This window comes from Eulemur rufifrons, chromosome 6 (assembly GCF_041146395.1).
Source record: "Eulemur rufifrons isolate Redbay chromosome 6, OSU_ERuf_1, whole genome shotgun sequence".
Taxonomy (NCBI): Eukaryota; Metazoa; Chordata; class Mammalia; order Primates; family Lemuridae; genus Eulemur; species Eulemur rufifrons.
This window is the reverse complement of record NC_090988.1, coordinates 88,772,890-88,792,095: the sequence shown is the minus strand read 5'-3', so window position 1 is coordinate 88,792,095 and position 19,206 is coordinate 88,772,890. Positions and strand designations below refer to the sequence as shown.

Here is a 19,206-nt window from a genome sequence, read left to right as displayed (position 1 = left end):
GGCAGTGGGTTGGGCACGATGGCTCATGCCTGTAATCTCAGCACTTTGGGAGGCTGAGGCAGGAGGATCCCTTGAGCCCAGGAGTTTGAGGTTGCAGTGAGCTATGATTATGTCATTGCATTCTAACCCAGGCAACAGAGTGAGACCCTGTCCCTAAAAATAAAAATAGGGAAAAGAATGGCAGCTAAAAGCTCTTGGTAGCTTTTGAACGTTGACCAGTAATGAGTGAAACTAGAGAGCAATAAAGTGAAGCTTTGCCACTTACCCAGAAATCCTTAGAGAAGCAACCAAGTCACTCAGCCAGGTGCTGAAAGTTAGAAAATTTTCTATTGAAATAAAGCTATTCACTGTTATAGATAAAGCTTTTATATCAGGAGAAGGCCCACTTGGCCAGGCAGCAAGTTTGATTTTACTTTGGATCCAGTGTTGACTTCTAAAATATGTAAATGCAAGAGTTCCTGAGTGTCAGAGGAAATTGTCTAACATTACTGAGCCTGCTATGTTCTACATTAGGTATATGAGGAAATAGAAGTGTGGTTGGTTTACCTTACAGGATAAAGTATGCAGGTGAGAGAGTAAAAAAGTTTCCTAATGCACTGTTAATTCAGGTGGCTAACTCTGTAATGAAATCTTGTAGAAAGTATTGTCTGACCCAAAGAATAGAGATGCTGAAAATACTTTAAGAATGCCTAGCTTTGATACTGAACAGTAATTGTTCTCTTTGGTTTATTTATTTTTCCCATTTTTTAGCAGGTTCAAGCAACACCTCCTCAGCCCATCAAAGTTCCACAGTTTATCCCCCCTCCTAGACTCACTCCGCGTCCAAACTTTCTTCCACAGGTGAGTAAATCGTTGACAAGCCCAGTGATGGGTTAGGTGGGACAGAAATCCTCATGGGCTCTTTCCAAGCATCCTCTTCTGGGGCTTGTCAGTTCAGCTGTATTCAGATCCCACTTAGCTAAAAATTCTGATTTCTGATTTCTGTACCATGAAGAAGCTTATTTTATCATCGTTTATTATTAATAGCAATGACCAAAGGCAGTAGCAGGGGGATGTGAAGGAAAAGGAGACTATCCAAAATTTAAAACAGTCAGGATACCACCGTTATAAACCTCACAGTGTTACCTTATTGAAAGAATTTAGCCAAAACCTTCCTGGCAGTGGGGAAAGAATGAATGCTGTTGCCACTTTTTATTTCTTTCCTATATGCCAAGAAAAGTAGGGAAGGAAACAACAGCCAAACCTGCCACAGAAACCATTCACTTCTACTCTGGAAAGTGATGGTATTGAGCATTATATTATGCAAAGACTTGCTTACAAAGGCCTAGGCTACAGGTCTGTATAGGGGATGTTCTACCTAGGCCCCAGCAGCTCTGCTTGCCTGTATTCTCCTGAGAGTGTTCTTTCGGCACGTAGGCTGACCCTCACCATTCTCATGACAGAATGTCGGGATTACTCAAGTCTGGACGTTGAGGGGTGTCGACTTGCTTGGTAGAAAGACTGAGAGTTCTTATCTGAGGCCCTAGGTTTCAGGCAAAGAGAGAAGAGGAAGGAATTTTGTGCTCGGTGGCATAAATGATTTCCAGATAGCCTCTGGGGAAGGGGATGGGCAATACTGACGTGAAATAAGATGATTTTAGTAATTTTCAGATAAATCCTTAATAAATGCCTTGGGTAGCAAACACTGTACTAAGCCCTATGGATGTGCCACTTTTCAAGACAGTTCTCTGTGCTCACAGCACTTCAGACCCATACACAGCCAATTACATTGTCTGTTATGGGAAGTACAGAGTAGTGTGCGAACATATGCGAGGGACACCTGCCCATTTTTAAGTGCATTAGAGAAGGTTTCTTCGAGGTTTCCTTGAAGATTAGGCGTTCAATCTGACGTAAAATCCCAGTAGAGTTGGCCTGACAGAGTTTTGGAGGAAGAATAAAAATGCCCCAGGCAGAGGGCAGAGCACATATACAGGTCTAGGGTGGAGAGTGCTTGTAAGTTTAAGGAACCAAAGGAGATTTGCTGTGGGTGAGCATAGAGTGCTACATGGCAGATGCAGACTAGAGTTAGGGGTGAGGTCGGAGAAGCCCATTGGAGCCAGAGCCTCTGGAACCTTGTAGGCTATACAGGAATCTGGGCCTTATCTTGAGGGCAGTGGGTATCCAGGGAGCAGTGGAGATCCATTAGAGCTGGGATCCCCAACCTATGGTGAGTTGTATAATTATTTCATTATATATTACAATGTAATAACAATAGAAATAAAGTACACAATAAATGTAATGTGTTTGAATCATCCAGAAATTCCACGCCCCCCCCCCCCCCCAACCACCTGGCCTGTGGAAAAACTGTCTTCCATGAAAATGGTCCCTGGTGCCAGAAGGGTTGGGGACCCCTGCATTAGAGCATTTTCAAACAAGTACTTGATGTGGTCAGATGTGTTTTGGAAAATTCCCTCTTGCTACTGTGCAGATAATAGATTGGACATGGTCAAGACTGTGGGCAGGAGGGACAGTTAGGACGTTGTCAATAACAATAATGTTCCCAGAATCTTGCTGCACACTAGGTACTGTGCTAGGAACTTTACATGGGTTATCTATTTTAATCTTCTTAACAACCCTGTGAAAGTATGTATTGCTCTTTTTAGGATAAAGAGTCTAAGGTTTAGTCCATGTTTTTCAAACTGTTGGTTATGACCCATTTGTAGGCAGTAAAATCAATTTAGTGGCTTGTAACAAGAGTTTTTAAATAAAAGGAATAGAACAGAATAGGAAATAATAAAGAACATAGTGTGTGTTATGTACTCTATTTCGTGAAGTTTTTGTTTTCTAGAGATATAAATAGATATCTATATGTGTGTACTGATTACAGTGTAAAATGTATTTCCCATTGTGGGTCAGTAGCACCCACTAGAGGGTTGTTCCAGGTTGAGCTAAACATTCAGACACACAAAACTTTCATAGGCCACAGTTGGCACCAGTCTGCTTGGAAGATAAAGGACAGCAACCACAGTTCGTCAGCAAGATAGCATCAGACATTTTTCTTCAATGGGAATCCCCACTGCAGCTCATACAGCGGTCCTCACATCTGTCCAGTGATAACTCAGGTGCAAGAAAAGGAAATCTTTACCAAGGATGGTGGGAGAGCTGCCCTGACATAGAAGCCTAATGCCATGGAAACCAATATATGCTTGTAACAATTCCATAGGAATGGCTTTCAAGGTCCCCTCAATGGACATGCCCAAGTTAGAAGAGTCACCTCACTTAGGGAAGCCCAAAAACCATGGTGTCCTGTGAAGTATTTATAATTCTCCTCATCCAGATTCAGTTTAGCAGTAAGGGGTCATTTTTATCATAAGCAATGTTGCTTAGTAACATAGTTGACATTCTTACCCTTATCGGGGTTCTAGGAGAAGAGAGCTAGCAAGTTAACTGAAGGTCATACTCATGCATAAGAGGAAAGGATTTTGCCCACAGGGTCACAGTTTAAAAAGTTTGAAAGATACTGGCGTAGGGAGATCAGATGTATTGCCTGAGGTTACACAGCTAATAAGTGGTAGAACCAGGATTTGGACCCAGGCAAAGCTGACTTTATGGTTTTAACCACAGTTTTTTGTCACTTTCAGTAGTGGCCTTGAGGATAGAAAGAAGTAGACAGATTTAAGAAATATTTAGGAAATAGAGGTGGAGTAGGAAGCATCAAGAATGATTCTGAATTTTATCAAGACCATTTGTAGGAGGAAGAAAGGGTTGGAGGAAGAAATTGATGAGTTTTAGACATGTTGATTTTAAACTTATTGTGAGATATCTAAGTAGAGATGTCTAACTAGCAGTCAAATATGATTCTGAAGTTCAGGAAATGTCTCTGGTCCTGGGATAAAAGTGTGAAAATCTTCAGTACACAGATGGTAATTGAAGCCATGGGATGGATGAAAGCTCCCAGGAAGAGTGAGGACATTAGGAAAAAAAGGAGTTCCAGGACAAAATCCTGAGAAATACTCACGTTTAGGATTGGGCAAAGGACGAGTAAGCCTACAAAGGAGACTGAGAGAAGGAGTGGCCAAGAATAGGGATTAGAGGGCCCCAAATGGGGGCAAACTGAAGCTGTGGATATAAAGAAATCTAGAGTGTGAAATATGTTACCATACTGGGCACCAGTTCTGGGTGGTACCAGTCTCTGGATCAGGCCTTTGACTTCAGCCTGAAGAGGTGGCATGGTATATGAGAGGTAGCTGAGGGTTTAGAATCAAAAGTATTGCGTTCTAAGGTGGGATTTGGACCCTCTTCAGAGCTGATGAGTTTTTGATAAGATTTTATGTCCTGAGATCTATAGAATTAATAATACTAAAGTGAACATTAATAAATGTTTATATTAAATACCATTTCACACATATAGTTTGGAAGATTTGGCAATGTTTTAGACTTACAGGACTTGAGCAGTTTTTTTAAGTAATACAATAATTATTCTCTCTTTCCCCTATAGGTTCGACCCAAGCCTGTGGCCCAGAATAACATTCCTATTGCCCCAGCACCTCCTCCCATGCTTGCAGCTCCTCAGCTTATCCAGAGGCCCGTCATGCTGACCAAGTTCACCCCCACAACCCTTCCCACATCCCAGAATTCCATCCACCCCGTCCGTGTCGTCAATGGGCAGACTGCAACCATAGCCAAAACGTTCCCCATGGCCCAGCTCACCAGCATTGTGATAGCTACTCCAGGGACCAGACTCGCTGGACCTCAAACTGTACAGCTTAGCAAGCCAAGCCTTGAAAAACAGGTACAGGCAGAGTATGTACCTGCTCTGGGCGGTAGCCTTGCCATTGTGGCGTGTGGCTGCTGGGCTGTCCCTAAATACATCTTCTCAAGGGCTCTTCATCTCAGCGCCATTGTCAATAAGCTGTTATTTATCGTGTGATAATTCATCCACATGCAAAAGGGCCATTCTTACTGAAGAAAGTTGGATTGGGTCACTTTTCCCACCATCCCCTTACAGATGGGTTCAGATTCCTGTGTGAGTGAGCTCCCCCTGCTGGTTCTGATGCAGAAATTCACAGATAGGCTCTGCTGCCCTCAGCCAGGAAGCACAGATGAGACAGTAAACAGAAAAACGCCATATTAGCTTTGGCCCAATAAGAATCCAGGTGAAGATAATCCTGTGAAAGCCAGGAAGAATAAACAAAACAGGGAAGGGGATTTCATTTCAAAGATTTTCTTTGACTATTACAGATAATGAGAAGCAAAAAAAACAATTAAAATTTCCAAAAAGCATTCTTTTAACTTTAGAAAATGCAGATATTTTAGCTCAAACACCGAAAGCTTTCGTTTATCGTTTCTGAAGTCAGATTTTCTCTTAAGGCTAGAATAATACAGGTAACCTCAAGAAACACTTAAAAGGTTCTGTAGCAGAAAGGCTTGTAAAAACAACAAAAAGGATGTATAGGCAGTCACTGTATCCTATTTTTAAAAAGACCAGTGATAAGAAAGAACAATTTTGCCAAGATTCAACCTGAGAAAGCTGATTAAAAATAAATATATAAAGAATTTTGCAAAGAAAAGCATCCTCTTTCAAGAAAGTTGCTTTAAAAAGTCATTGATCTGTTTCTAATTGCTCAGACTTGACTTCTCATTCATCTGAAAATAGCCCCTGGTGATCCTGAATCTTCTTCTGGATGGCAGACCAGGATTCAGAGAGTTCTGCAGATGGTGGGGAATGAAAAGGCCTCTTGCTGCCTTGGCCTTCTTGAAGAGAGGAACCTTATGCATAGAGCACAAAGCCTTAAACTGGTAGCTCATGAATGCAGCAGACCGTGCACTCAAAGAAACTAGGTGCCGGCCGGGTGCAGTGTCTCACGCCTGTGATCCTAGCACTCTGGGAGGCCGAGGCGGGAGGATCGCTCGAGGTCAGGAGTTCAAGACCAGCCTGAGCAAGAGCAAGACCCCGTCTCTACTAAAAATATAAAGAAATGATTTATACAGCTAAAAAATATAGAGAGAGAAAAAATTAGCTGGGCATGGTGGTGCATACCTGTAGTCCCAGCTATTCGGGAGGCTGAGGCAGTAGGATCTCTTGAGCCCAGGAGTTTGAGGTTGCTGTGAGCTAGGCCGACGCCACGGCACTCTAGCCCGGGCAACAGAGTGAGACTCTGTCTCAAAAAAAAAAAAAGAAACTAGGTACCAAAATCTTGTGCTCAGATAACACAAGACAGAATACGTCTCTATTCCTGGGGAGCCTGCTCAAACCCCAGGAAGTGCTTCGAGGAACATTCAGAAATAAATTATTTACATATATTTTAGATCAGAAGTTTTCAAACTTATGGCAGCAGAACTTCAGTATTAAAATACTGAAAGTCAAATGCTCAAGCTTAGGAGTTTGGGCACGGACGTGACTTGTGCTGGCTCTCAAAGAAACTCGGAGGAGCCTGAGTGCTCCACAGAATGTGCTTTCACAACTCAGTTTTAGATTACTAAGTATTATTTATTTTTGACCTCTTTTGATAAAAGTATTTTTAGGAGACAAAAATTATTTCGGTTTCATTTTATTTTGACATTTCTTTTTTTCTGATTACAAAGGTAATACATGTTCATTTTAAAAACAAATTCAAATATTATAAATATATAGATTATATAAAGTATTCTCTCCCATAATCTAAAGAGAGAGTAAACTTCCCCATAATTTTACCCTCAAGAGTTAATTGCTATTATCAGTTTAGGTTATGTTCCTACAGATATTTTCTGTGCATATGCTAACACATTTTTAAGGCAAAAAACACAATTAAACTGTATATTATTTTGTATTGAGCATCTTTTCTTGGTCTTTATGTTGATAGAGCTTTTTATTTTAATTATATCAGAAGAAGATACTATGAATTCTTAAGAATTAAAAAAAATTCTTTTGTAGCAGTAAATTCCATGGTCTCTCTTCTTTTTAGTCAAATAGGGAAATTCAGTCAGTGCTATTTTAGTTTAGCAGGCCACCTGGCATGACAGTCTTACAGGTTACCAAGCACAGTCAGCAGGGACTCTCTTAAGATTTCATTGTCGGAATTCTCTTCAGATCTTTCTACTATCCTTCTTTTCTATTTTATGTTTCATTTTCAATATCACGTTTATAGCCATTAAGAGATCACCTAGATGGATTAAGAGTAAAGCAATGTAACATAGGTAGCTGTGGAGTACCTGTTCACACCTCTTCACAGAGTTTTCAAACCTGTGTTGAATATTCTCTGTATAACCAGGCTAGATGGGTTTCTTTCTGCTTTCTGCTGTTTCCTTTAGGTGGTAACATTTCCTTTAGGTGATACATTTAATAAAAATGTGTTGGTAAAGTATTAATACCAACTGCTATGCTGCATGTGGTGTCTGTATGCAAAGGTGGATGAACCAAAACCTACCTGTACCCTCATGGAGCTCTGTTTCTAGTGCATTTGCAGCAGGCAATGACGCTCTGCCTCCAGGGAAGGAAATAGAGCAAATTTTGTAGTTCTGGTTGCCTCCCACTTTGGCATAGGAGAGGGAAGAGGCAGTGCCAGTTCCAACAACGGTGGTCTCACTTCTTCCCTTGTTAGGCATAACCAACTTCCTTATCCACCCCAGATAAGAGCTCTTATCCCTTGTTAGAAGCCACATTACGTAGTGGCTCTGAGAAAATGAGTATAGGGTTTAAGGAGCTTTGAGGCTAAAGATGTATTATAGACACAAAGTAGATGAAGCCAGACAAACTTGTGTTATATCCCTTACATTACCTCCTTTTGTGTCCTTGTCCTCTCCAGCACTCTATGAAATGGGGCTGACACCTGTTGATGATTGAATGAGCTATGTTTAATGTTTATGCCTAATGCAGTTATTTCTCAGGAATTACGTTCATTTCTTCACCATCCCATCCCACACCCTGCAACAAAGGCCTCTATGTGTGTCTTCAATGCTCACCTGCTGAAAAAAATCGAAGGTTCTGTGGGGGAAAATGGCCAGATTGCCACCCAGCCCACCACTCCATATATATTTTTCATAGGAACCTGTGCAATATTCCCTAAAAAAGGGAGTACTTACAAGATAAGAATATTATCCAATGTATTTATCCTCAACTTCCAGTTTTCCTGCTCAGTAAACCTGAGCTGATAACTTCCTCCCCCATTTTAATACTGTTACTATAGTAGGGAAAATAGATCCAAGTGACCAAACAATGGATTTTGCTTTGCCTTTGATCCAAATTTATTTAACTTCGATTAGCGCAATTATTTGGACATTTGTTTATTTGCATTTGCCTAACTTTGATTTTCATGCAGCCAAGTCTTAAAAGGTGAATTTGAAATTCAGGGTATAATTGATTAACTTAGCTCTAGATTTGTGTAGAGTTTTTGGGTTCTGTCTTTTATAATAGCAAAAAGAACAGGAGTTGCAAATTCAAATAGCCATGGGTTCGTAGCAGCAAATTTAAATGAGTAGGCAGGCTAGGAGTAAACAAGTGGACTTTTTATTTTTCCACTTTCAATGGGAAAATGAGTGCAAGAGAGATCCCACTTTTATTCTTAATTCCTCTTTAAAATAGAAAGACAAGCATGATAATAATTGACAATAGAAAATGGGAGAGACTGTGGTAAACTGCAAAGTAATATGCACCATCTCAAGGAAGCAGCTGCTGCTTGGCAATAACCAGTTTTTATCATATGGAGACTTTTTCAAGAAAAGCCTGAAATCCAGATGTTTTAAAAAGTTGCCTAGTTGTTAAAATACTGGTAACTGTTTAAATATCATGCAGGCAAAAAGTAACACCTGCAGGGCAACTTCAAGTCTGGATAATGGTTTTTAATATCTGATAGAGACCAAATTTAGTCTTTTTTGTTTTCTAACCTAATGTTTTTTTTAAAATTGAGATAAAATTCACATCACATAAAATTAACCATTTTAAAGTGAACAATCCAGTGGCATTTAGTACATGTGCTTACCACCACCCCTGTCTTGTTCCAAAACATTTTCATTACTGCAAAATAAAACCCAGTATCCATTAAGCAGTACTGCTCCTGGCTTTCTGTCTCTATAGATATACCTGTTCTGGGCATTTCATATAAATAAATTCATATAATATGTGACCTTTTATATCTGGCTTCTGTCACTTAGCGTAATGTTTTTGAGATTCATCCATATTGTGGCATGTATCAGTGCTTTCTTCCTTTTCAATGGCTGGATCATATTCCATTGTATGTATATACCACGATTTGTTTATTTGTTCATCTGATAGATGTAGGAAAACATATTTTGTTTCCACTTTTCGGCTATTGTGAATAGTACTGCTGTGAACATTTGTGCCCAAGCATTTGTGTGAGTACCTACCTGCTTTCGATTCTTTTGGGAGTGGAATTGCTGGGTCATATGGTAATTCTGCTTAGCTATTTGAAGAACTGCCAAACTCTTTTCCCCAGTGGCTAAATTACTTTTCATTCCCAACAGCAACATGTGAGCATTGCATTTTCTTCACATCCTTGCCAACACTTAATTATTTTCCTTTCTTTTGTTTTGTTTATAGCCATCCTAGTGGGTGTGAAGTAGTACGGCATTATGACTTTGATTTGCATTTTTCTAATGACTAATGATGTTGAGCATCTTTTCATGCGCTTGTTGTCCATTTATATTAATATATCTTTGGAGAAAGGTCTATTTAAATCCTTTGCCAATTTTTGAGTTGTAAGTATTCTTTATATAACCTGGATACTTGACCCTTATCAGATGTGTGATTTGCATATATGAAATGATTTGAAACTATTCTGTAGGTTGTCTTTTCACTTTCTTGATACTATCCTTTGATGCATAGCTCACACACAGCTGATTTTTGTCTTGATCTTGTACCCTTGCTAAATTTGTTTATTAGCTCTAGTAATTATTTTGCACATTCTATAAGGTTTTCTATATATAGGGTTTCATGTCATCTGCATATAGCGATAATTTTACATGTTCCTTTCCAATTTGGGTGTCTTTTATTTCTTTTTCTTACATAATTGCTCTGGCTAGAACTTCCACTACAATGGTGAAAGTGAACACCCTTGTCCTGTGGCTGATCTTGGGGAAGACTTTCAGTGTTACACCATTGAGTATGTTAGATACAGTTTTTCATGAATATTCTTTATAAAGATGTAGAGGTTCCTTTCTATTCCAAGTTTTCTGAGTGCTTTTATCATGAATGAGTGTTGGACTTTTTAAAAATACAAATTGTACATATTTAAAGTGTACAACATAATGGTTTGGTATACATATATACAGTGAAATGGCCAGGTGGAGTGGCTCACACCTGTAATCCCAGCACTTTTGGAGGCTGAAGCAAGAGGATCACTTGAGGCAAGGAATTTGAAACCAACCTGGGCAGCATAGCAAGACCCTATCTCTACAAAAAATAAGAAAAATTTAGCCAGGCATGGTGGTGCATGCCTGTAGTTCTAGCTACTTGGGAGACTGAGGCAAGAGGATCCTTGAGCTCAGGAGTTCAAGGCAGTAGTAAGCTGTGATCACACCACTGCACTCCTGCCTATACAACAGAGCAAGACCCTGTCTCTTAAAATTAAATACATACATGCATATATGCTACAGTCAAGCTAGTTAATATATCCATCTCCTTGCGTAGTTACCTTTTGTCTGCATGTGGTGGGAGTTGGATTTTGACAAATGCTTTTTCTGTACTGAGATGATCATGTGGGGTTTTTTCCCCTTGGTTCTAGTATTGTGGTTTATTACATTGTTTTTCTTACACTGAACCATGCTTCCATTCGTGGGATAAATCCAGCTTTGTTGTGGTGTATCATTCTTTTACTATGCTATTGGATTTGGTTTGCTGGTATTTTGTTGAGCATTTTTGCATCTATATTCATAAAGGATATTCTGTGATTTTCTATTCTTGTGGTGTCTAAGGCTTTGGTCTCAGAGTAATGCTGGCCTCGTAGAATGAGTTAGGCTTCTAATTTTTGGAAGAGTTTGAGAAGGATTGGTGCTAATTCTTTAAATGTTTGGTAGAAATTCACTAATAAAGTCATCTGGTCCTATACTTTCTCTTTTTGGAGAGAGTTTTTATTACTGTTTCAATCTCTGCAGTTATAGATCTATTGAGATTTTCTGTTTCTTGAGTCAATTTTGATAATGTGTGTGTTTCTAGGAATTTGTCCATTTTGCCTGTGTTATCTAGTTTGTTGGCATGTAGTTGTTCAGAGTATTTTCTTATAATCCTTTTTATTTCTGTAAGATTGGTATTAATGTCCGACTTTCATTGTTGACTTTTTTTATTTGTATCCTCTCTCTTTTTTTCTTAGTTGGTCTAAACCAAAGCTTTGTCAATTTTGTTGATCTTTTTAAAGTATCAACTTTTAGTTTTGTTGATTCTGTTGTTGTTCTCTATATCATTTATCTTTCTACCCTTTTCTTTATTTTTTTTTCCTTCTGCTAACTTTGGATTTAGTTCTTTTTCTGTTTCTTAAGGTATAAAATTAGGTTATTGATTTAAGATCTTCTTTTTTAATATAGACTCTTAACTATAAATTTCCCTCTGAGCACTACTTTCATGGCATTACTTAAGCTTTGCTATGTTGTGTTGTTATTTTCATTTCTCTCAAAGCATTTTCTCATTTCTCTAGTGATTTCTTCTTTTATCCATTGGTTGGTTAAGAGTGTGTTATTTAATTTCCACATACTTGTGAATTTTCCAATATTCCTTCTGTTATTGATTTATAACTTCTTTCCATTTTGGTCAGAGAAGATACTTGATGATTCCAGTTTTTGTAAATTTATTATGATTTGTTTTGTGGCCTAACATACAGTCTAGCCTGGAGAATGTTTCATGTATACTTGATAAGAAATATGTATGCTGCTATTGTTGAATGGAGTGTTAGGTCTAGTTGGTTTGTAATGTTCAAGTCCTCTCCATCTGTATTAATCTCGTGTCTATAAGGTTTGTCCATTGTTTAAAGTGGGGTTTTGGAATTTCCAACTATTGTTGTAAAACTGTTTATTTCTTTCCTCAATTCTGTCAATATTTGCTTCATATATTTTGAGGCTCTGTTGTTTGGTGTGTATATGTTTGTAACTATTATATCTTCTTTTTGAATTGACCTTTTTGTCAATATGTAATGACCTTTATTTCTTGTAACACATGTTGACTTTAAGTCACTTTTGTCTGATAGTAGAGTAGCTATCCCTGCACTCTTCGGTCACTATTTGTATGAAATATCTTTTTTCATCCTTTCACTTTCAACCTTTTATGACTTTTGCTCTAAAATGAGTCTCTTACAGACAGCATATATTTGGCACATGTATTTTGTCCATTCTGCTACTTTCTGTCTTTTAATTGTTGAGATTAATCTGGTTACATTTAAAGAGATTACCAATAAGGAAGGATTTATGCCATTTTGCTATTTGTTTTCTACATACGTTATACATACCTTATATCATTTTTGCTCTTCATTTCCTCTAATATTACCTTCTTTTATGTTTGTTTGTTTTTTCTATTGTACCATTTTCATGCTTTCCTCATTTCCTTTTCTGTATATAATTATTTTATTAGTTGTTACCATAGGAATTACAGTTAACATTCATAAATTTTTAACAATCTAGTTTGAATTAATCACAGCTTATATTCAATAATATACAAAAACCCTGCTCGTATATAGCTCTGCCCCCCCATTATGTTGTTATTGTCACGAATTATATATTTATGCATTGTGTGCCCACTAATACACATTTATGATTATTGTTTTGTGTATTTGTCTTTTAAGCCATATAGGAAACAAAAAAGAGAAGTTAAAATAAAAAATACAATAGTACTGGCTTTTATATTTACCCACGTAGTTAAATATGTACAGTAAAGGCACATATTTACTGGAGTTCTTATTTCTTCATATGGCTTCAAGTTCCTGTGTAGTGTCTTTTCGTTTCAGCCTAAACAACTCTCGTTAGGGCAGGTATACTAGCGGTGAATATCCTCCACTTTTGTTTATTTGGGAATGTTTTAATTTTTCCATTTTTGAGGAATAATTTTACAGGCTATAGAATTCTTGGCTGATAGTTTTGTTTTTTGTTTTTTTTTTTTCTCTCATCACCTTAAATACATCATTGCACTGCCTCTGGTCTGTCTGCAGCTTAGCTGTGTGGTTCTGGTTAAAGGACTCTCATAAGTTTACAGTCAAACTCGTTGGCCAGGGTTACTGTCATCTCAAGGCTCAACTAGAGCTAGATACTCCACTTCCAGGCTCGGGCACATGGGCGTGGCAGGCCTCACTTCTCCACTGGCCGTGGGCTGGAGGCTCAGTTCCTCACCACCTGGGCTGTCCATAGAGCCTCTCGCAAGATGAGGCCTGCTTCCCCCAGAGCAAGGGATCCGTGAGAGAAAGGCACCCTCTAATATTTTGATTGTTTTATTTTTATTTTTTGGATACTGTTTGGTATTCTTTATCTAACACTGAAATAATTGTACTCTCCTTACATGAGAAAGAGAAATTTGAACCGTGAGTAATTCTTTAGTGGAGAGGAATTGATTTGCCCTTCCCCAGAGGCATTGCCACTAAGTGCTTTACGCAGCCTTAGAAGTGGAAGTAAGAGGCTCCACGGAGCTTCACACAGCCTGGGACTGAAGCAGCACACCCTTATAGTTGACCTTATCTTCCCCCTCCTCCTTCATACTTCTGTCCTTCTATGTTCAAAGAACCATGAAAATAAGCTTTCTGGCCATCCAGGACCTTTTAAATGTCACTACAAACTACTTCCCCATTGGTGGTTTGTTTTATAAAGGAAATGTGTCCTTTTTGGATAAAAACTGTGTGTGTGTGTGTGAGAGAGAGAGAGAGAGAGGGAAAGAATGACTCGAGTGATTCTTCCTCATCATGTTTGTCACTCAGAAGATCATCAGCTCTTTGCTGTATACCTGCTCTGCATGAGGCACTATACTAGGTACAAAGGGGTGTATGAAACAAACCCCACACTCAAGTAGCTTTTAGTATAAAGGGGAAAATAAGACAGGATACCAGTCAGTGGGGGCAGGGGGAGACATTTGCCTGAGAAGTGGTTGCCACAGTACTGATAAGGCAGCTTACACTTTCCTTATGTGATAATACAAAAAGCCGAAGGAAAGGTAGGGGGGTAAACCCACAACTAATGGAAACGGGGCACACTGTGTGAGGGATGGACGCGCTTGTAGCCCTGGCTTGAGCGAGGCAAACGCATTTCATGTAGCCAAAATGTTTGTACCCCCATAATATTCTGAATTTAAAAAAAGACAAAAAATATATATATCATTTGAAATAGCTAGAAGGAGGATACTGAGTGTGCTCAGCACAAAGAAATGATAACTGTTTGAGAGGATGTATGTGCTAATTATCCCTATCTATATGTATCAGAACATCACTATGTACCCCATGAATATGTACAATTATTATTTTTCAATTGAAAAACAAAAAGAATTTCATGAACCAGGAAAAGCAAAAAAAAAAAAAAAGCCGAAGGAAAATATAGAAGTAGCCAGGAAATAAAGTGAAAGATCTTTGTGCTTGTGGTTTTCGGATCTAATAATGTATTTCACAGCATAATTTTTGAGAACTTTTGATGTCCTATTTGTAGGAGTAAAGTCTTTCACTTAGCTCCTGCCCATCAATAATCAGTTTTACTCTTACTTATTACTTGTTGCCATACAAAAAGACCATTGTAGCCACATTTTTTTTAATTTTGAAAAAGCAAATTAGGTTTGTGTTTACAGTTTTATACTCACTGTCCTAAAATCATTTCAGTATTTACAGAGGGCTTCATAAAATGAATTAGCCATTAGGTCATGGTAAGAGTAGTAAAGCAAGCCTGATCTACCAATATGCTAGCTGCTGTTTGTGTTTGAACATGGTAATGCAACAGGTGTTTCTTGAGTGGATGCTTCTGGAAGAAGAGTTTGGGAATAATTAGGATGGTAGTTCTTGGCAATTTCATCTCTCCTCTAATGGATGATATAGGGAGGTTTTAAATATTCTAAGAAAAGGTTACTCAGCAATCTCTCTTAGATTATGACTAGAATTATCCTGAAATAAAAGAGGGTGTATGTAAGATGTTTTCAACATCATTGTGATCTTGAGTATGCTGTGGACTAGAGCTTGACCTATATATAACAACAGTGGGCCTGCTTCTGGGAAATTACCTCCACATCCTAAAATACATTAAAATCAGAGAGAGCAGCATGTACTTCATTTCTATACATAGGAATTAAACGATGGGTTTTTCTTTTTGTATTATGTAGACTATCGTATTTATAGATTCATATTTACTCTATACAATTTCATTTCAACTGGGGCTTTCCAATTTATTTCCCTCCCTCTCCCAATGAAATCCATAATATTAACTCCTTTATTAAATAATTTTCCAAATTTGAGTATGTTCTTTTCTTTCTTCTTGGCCACTGTTAAACTGCTGGTTGTTTTCATTCTTTTAATTAAAAAATGGATTCTGAATTTTTATTTAAATTTTTCTCTCCTAGACAGTTAAATCTCACACAGAAACAGAAGAGAAACAAACAGAGAGCCGTACCATCACCCCACCTGCTGCACCTAAACCAAAACGGGAAGAGAACCCTCAGGTAGGCCCATCTATCCAAAGGAAGGGCTCGGGCTCAGTCTATGATGTGTGGTTTATTTTCACACACCAGGAGGGACACCTGCTCTCCGAGTCACTCGATCATCCCTTTTCTTGTGCTTTCTCATTATTCAACCATGTTATTGCAGAGCCAGGTGGACCTAGGGAGTATTTATTACAGTGTGGTCCTGAGGGTCCATGCACTGGCACATAAGCGTATTGATTATTTCAAAGGAAAAGTTTTAAAATGATATTGTTGATATACTTGTTACAAATTTGAAATGTAAGATTAATGATAATTTTCCAGCTATCCGATTACATTCCTAATCATTATTATGTTCTGTTTGTCTTGGCCAACATTTATAAGATATCCAGTTCACTCAGCTAATATCTATTCATATTATCGATTACAGTTGTTAAATGTACATTTTGTTACTGCCATTATACTGCATTAGAATCCCGAATCCCAAATGAATCAGTAGCTCAAAAGTAGTTCATTGAAGCATAATAGTAGCGATGAAAATCGTAACATCTATACTACAACTTAAGATAGAATTATAAACATAATTAGCAAACAAGACCCTAATACAAAAATGTGAACATGTATGTCCTTAGGCAAGAAAATTTTTTTAGTTGGATGCTTTTGTATATGCAGCTATAAAAGAAAAATATGGATAGGTAATATGATGATGGATATCTGATACGTAGATTTTATTAGACCAGTAATCCATTTCTCTTTATCTTCAGTACATTCTGTATAATGAAACCATGTCAAATAGTGACATGAAGCCATCAAAGCTTCATGTCTTTTTCTTAAAGCAGTGATTTATTGAGTCAACTCAGGTTTTTCTAAAATAAATACAAAATCTAATTCATTCTTATATGAAATGAATTAATTTTTAATTTTATCTTTAAAGAAGGGACCAAAACTGTAACTAACAAGAAGTACTAGTCACACAAATTACTGAGAAACTTGTAAAATCATCTGCAAAATTGACGACAAGTATTATACTTGACGGAGGAAAAATAGTAAACTATGGGTAAAGTTTCCTTCTCAAAAGAAACTGAAGGATATCTTATGTCAGTGGCACACAATGTGGGAAAGCAGATACTAACGTGTAGCAGCAAATATTTCACCTTCTGGTTGGACAGATCACTGCCATAAAGAGAATAAATTAGCTGTTGGCATATGTGGGATAAATATATGAGGCAAAAGTTCTTAAAAACTTTTTTTTTTTTTTTGAGACAGAGTCTCATTCTGTTCCCCGGACTAGAGTGCCGTAGCGTCAGCCTAGCTCACAGCAACCTCAAACTCCTGGGCTCAGGTGATCCTCCTGCCTCAGCCTCCCAAGTAGCTGGGACTACAGGCATGCGCCACCATGCCCAGCTGATTTTTTTCTACATATTTTTAGTTGTCCGGTTAATTTCTTTCTATTTTTTTAGTAGAGATGGGGTCTGGCTCTTGCCCAGGCTGGTGTCGAACTCCTGACCTAGAGCGATCCTCCCGCCTTGGCCTCCCAGAGTGCTAGGATTGCAGGCGTGAGCCACCGCGCCTGGCCCTTAAAAACTTTTTATTCTATCATTGAAAATCTATTCCACAAGGGAGGAGATTTTCTCGTTTAATGATTATTTTGTAGCTTGATCTAGACTGGCAAAGATGAGTTGAATGTGAATGGTCAAGAAGGGTGCTGATACTTGCTTAAAAGAGGGTGCATCTGAATGTCTGTCCACACACTGCTTTATTAACAGAACAGTTGGTGGAGAACCTTCTAATCTTGATTATATTTTGAAGGGCTAGTGAAAGTTAGTAGTGTAGTCAGTTGGCAACCACAGTATGTTTCAGTGTACAGTGTAGAAAATGGGTGAGTCCAAGACCGCTTTTCTTGCTGGATTACTCTGGCTGTCCGTGGGGATAGGTGCCTACCTAAGTTTTTGAAATAAGAAATAAAATAAAAACATTTCTTTAAGACTCTGAAGATACCAGTAAAGGACATTTCCATGTGCTCAAGTGGCTTCCTCAAGGAATGTATCTTCAGTAGGCTGAACCTGTCACTTCAGGCCAAAGTATCATGATATTTAATGTCAAGGATAAGATGTCAGGATTTTTAAAGACCAAACTGGTATAAATAACTCTACAGGAGTATGTCTTTTAACAATTGATGATATTCTTTATTCATCAGAGAAAGAAACTGATGTATTATTTGGCATATTCAGAAACCACATGCAGTGGTACAACAGACAAGGAAGACATACTTTTCAGACTACAGGCAACCAAAGAGAAGAATAGAAATCAATCCGATGCTCTCTCCAGCTTGATGTATCTTAACATTTCAGCTTTGGGATGCAGTCTCTAGTCAACTTAGCTACTTAGGGAGCCCTAAGAGTGATCTTCAGAGAGAAATTGCTCCATAATTTTTAGGTCCATGTTTGATTGAAAAATCATAGTATTACACAGAATCACCTGCTGTCATTCCTAGAAATCATTTAGCTTTGATTTAGCATTGTCCAATCAGTGGCAGTAAAAATGTGAGAAACCCTGACCTAGTCATGACAAGTGAAGCACTTGGAATTTGGAGCTTGTTATTTGGGAGGCTCTTTAAAATCCTCTGCACATTTTTCAAGTATCAAATTGACTTCCCTTTGAGAGGAGTTTTCTGAAGGAAAAAAAACAACTCAGGTCACTTGATACTGATTTCTGTCCTTGAGAAAGTAGAAAAATGTAGACCCCAGTCCTTCTCTTTTGGGCCTGTTAGACCAGAAAGCTACTAGAGTGTCTCCATAGCTACTAAGAGTGGAGGTTGCCTGCTTTTAGTTCATCTGAATCCAGCCTCCTTCAAGCACCCAGCGCATTGGGCTAACTTTCCCTTGTGTCTGAGGAGGAACCTGCTATTGGCTTTGTGAAAACTCAGACTGAAGTATATTCTTCTTTTGTTTCTCTGGCACAGAAACTTGCCTTCATGGTGTCTCTAGGGTTGGTAACACATGACCATCTAGAAGGTAAGAGAAGATATTCTTGGCATTGCCTTTTTTCTGGCCCACAGCTTTGTTCTTGAAAATGGTGTTTGATTGAATTCCTAGAATAGAAAATTGGAACACAAATAGAGTATGATTCAACGAATGTGAACTTTATTTCCTTTAGAGGAAAAATTGCCTTCCCTCTGTCTGATGTTCAGGCCCTCCCCTTCCTATCATTATCCATACTACCGACCTGGGAAAACCTTCCCAGTTGCCTGAATTAAGGTGACTTCTGTTCCCTTTAGGGGAGCTCTTTTTTTTCAGACAGCACAAAGTAGCATGTACTCCTCCAATAAGTCGTTGTCTATATTTTTCAGTCATTCCAGGTTATCAGAATCTTAAAAACAGTTGCAAAGCTATACCTGTCCTGGTTATTTAATTTAAGAATGATGAATTTGGGTTACTCAGTCTAAGTCTATGGATAAAGTTCATCGAGACCTATATATACAGTAGTCTAAAAATAAACCAGGACAGCTTGTTTACAAATGCTGTCTACTGTTGAGCTCTCAGTCACATTGTGGGACAGCATGGTCTTGCTTTCTGAGAGGTAAGAGTAGATGGTCCTACATATTTGCTTCTAATAGTGTACTTGCCTCTGTTAAGGCTGCAGTGAAAAGAGAC

The 19,206-nt window shown here is 38.3% G+C and overlaps 1 protein-coding gene across 1 annotated transcript in view; it reads left to right on the top strand.

Annotated features, from left to right (window-relative positions):
• PHF21A (PHD finger protein 21A) overlaps positions 1-19,206 on the top strand; it is a 177,942-nt gene that overhangs the window by 143,960 nt on the left and 14,776 nt on the right. The window contains exons 9-12 of the mRNA XM_069469870.1: positions 751-840; positions 4,478-4,771; positions 15,476-15,574; positions 18,516-18,567. Coding sequence (XP_069325971.1) covers positions 751-840; positions 4,478-4,771; positions 15,476-15,574; positions 18,516-18,567 — 535 coding nt within the window. The remainder of the gene's footprint in view (positions 1-750; positions 841-4,477; positions 4,772-15,475; positions 15,575-18,515; positions 18,568-19,206) is intronic.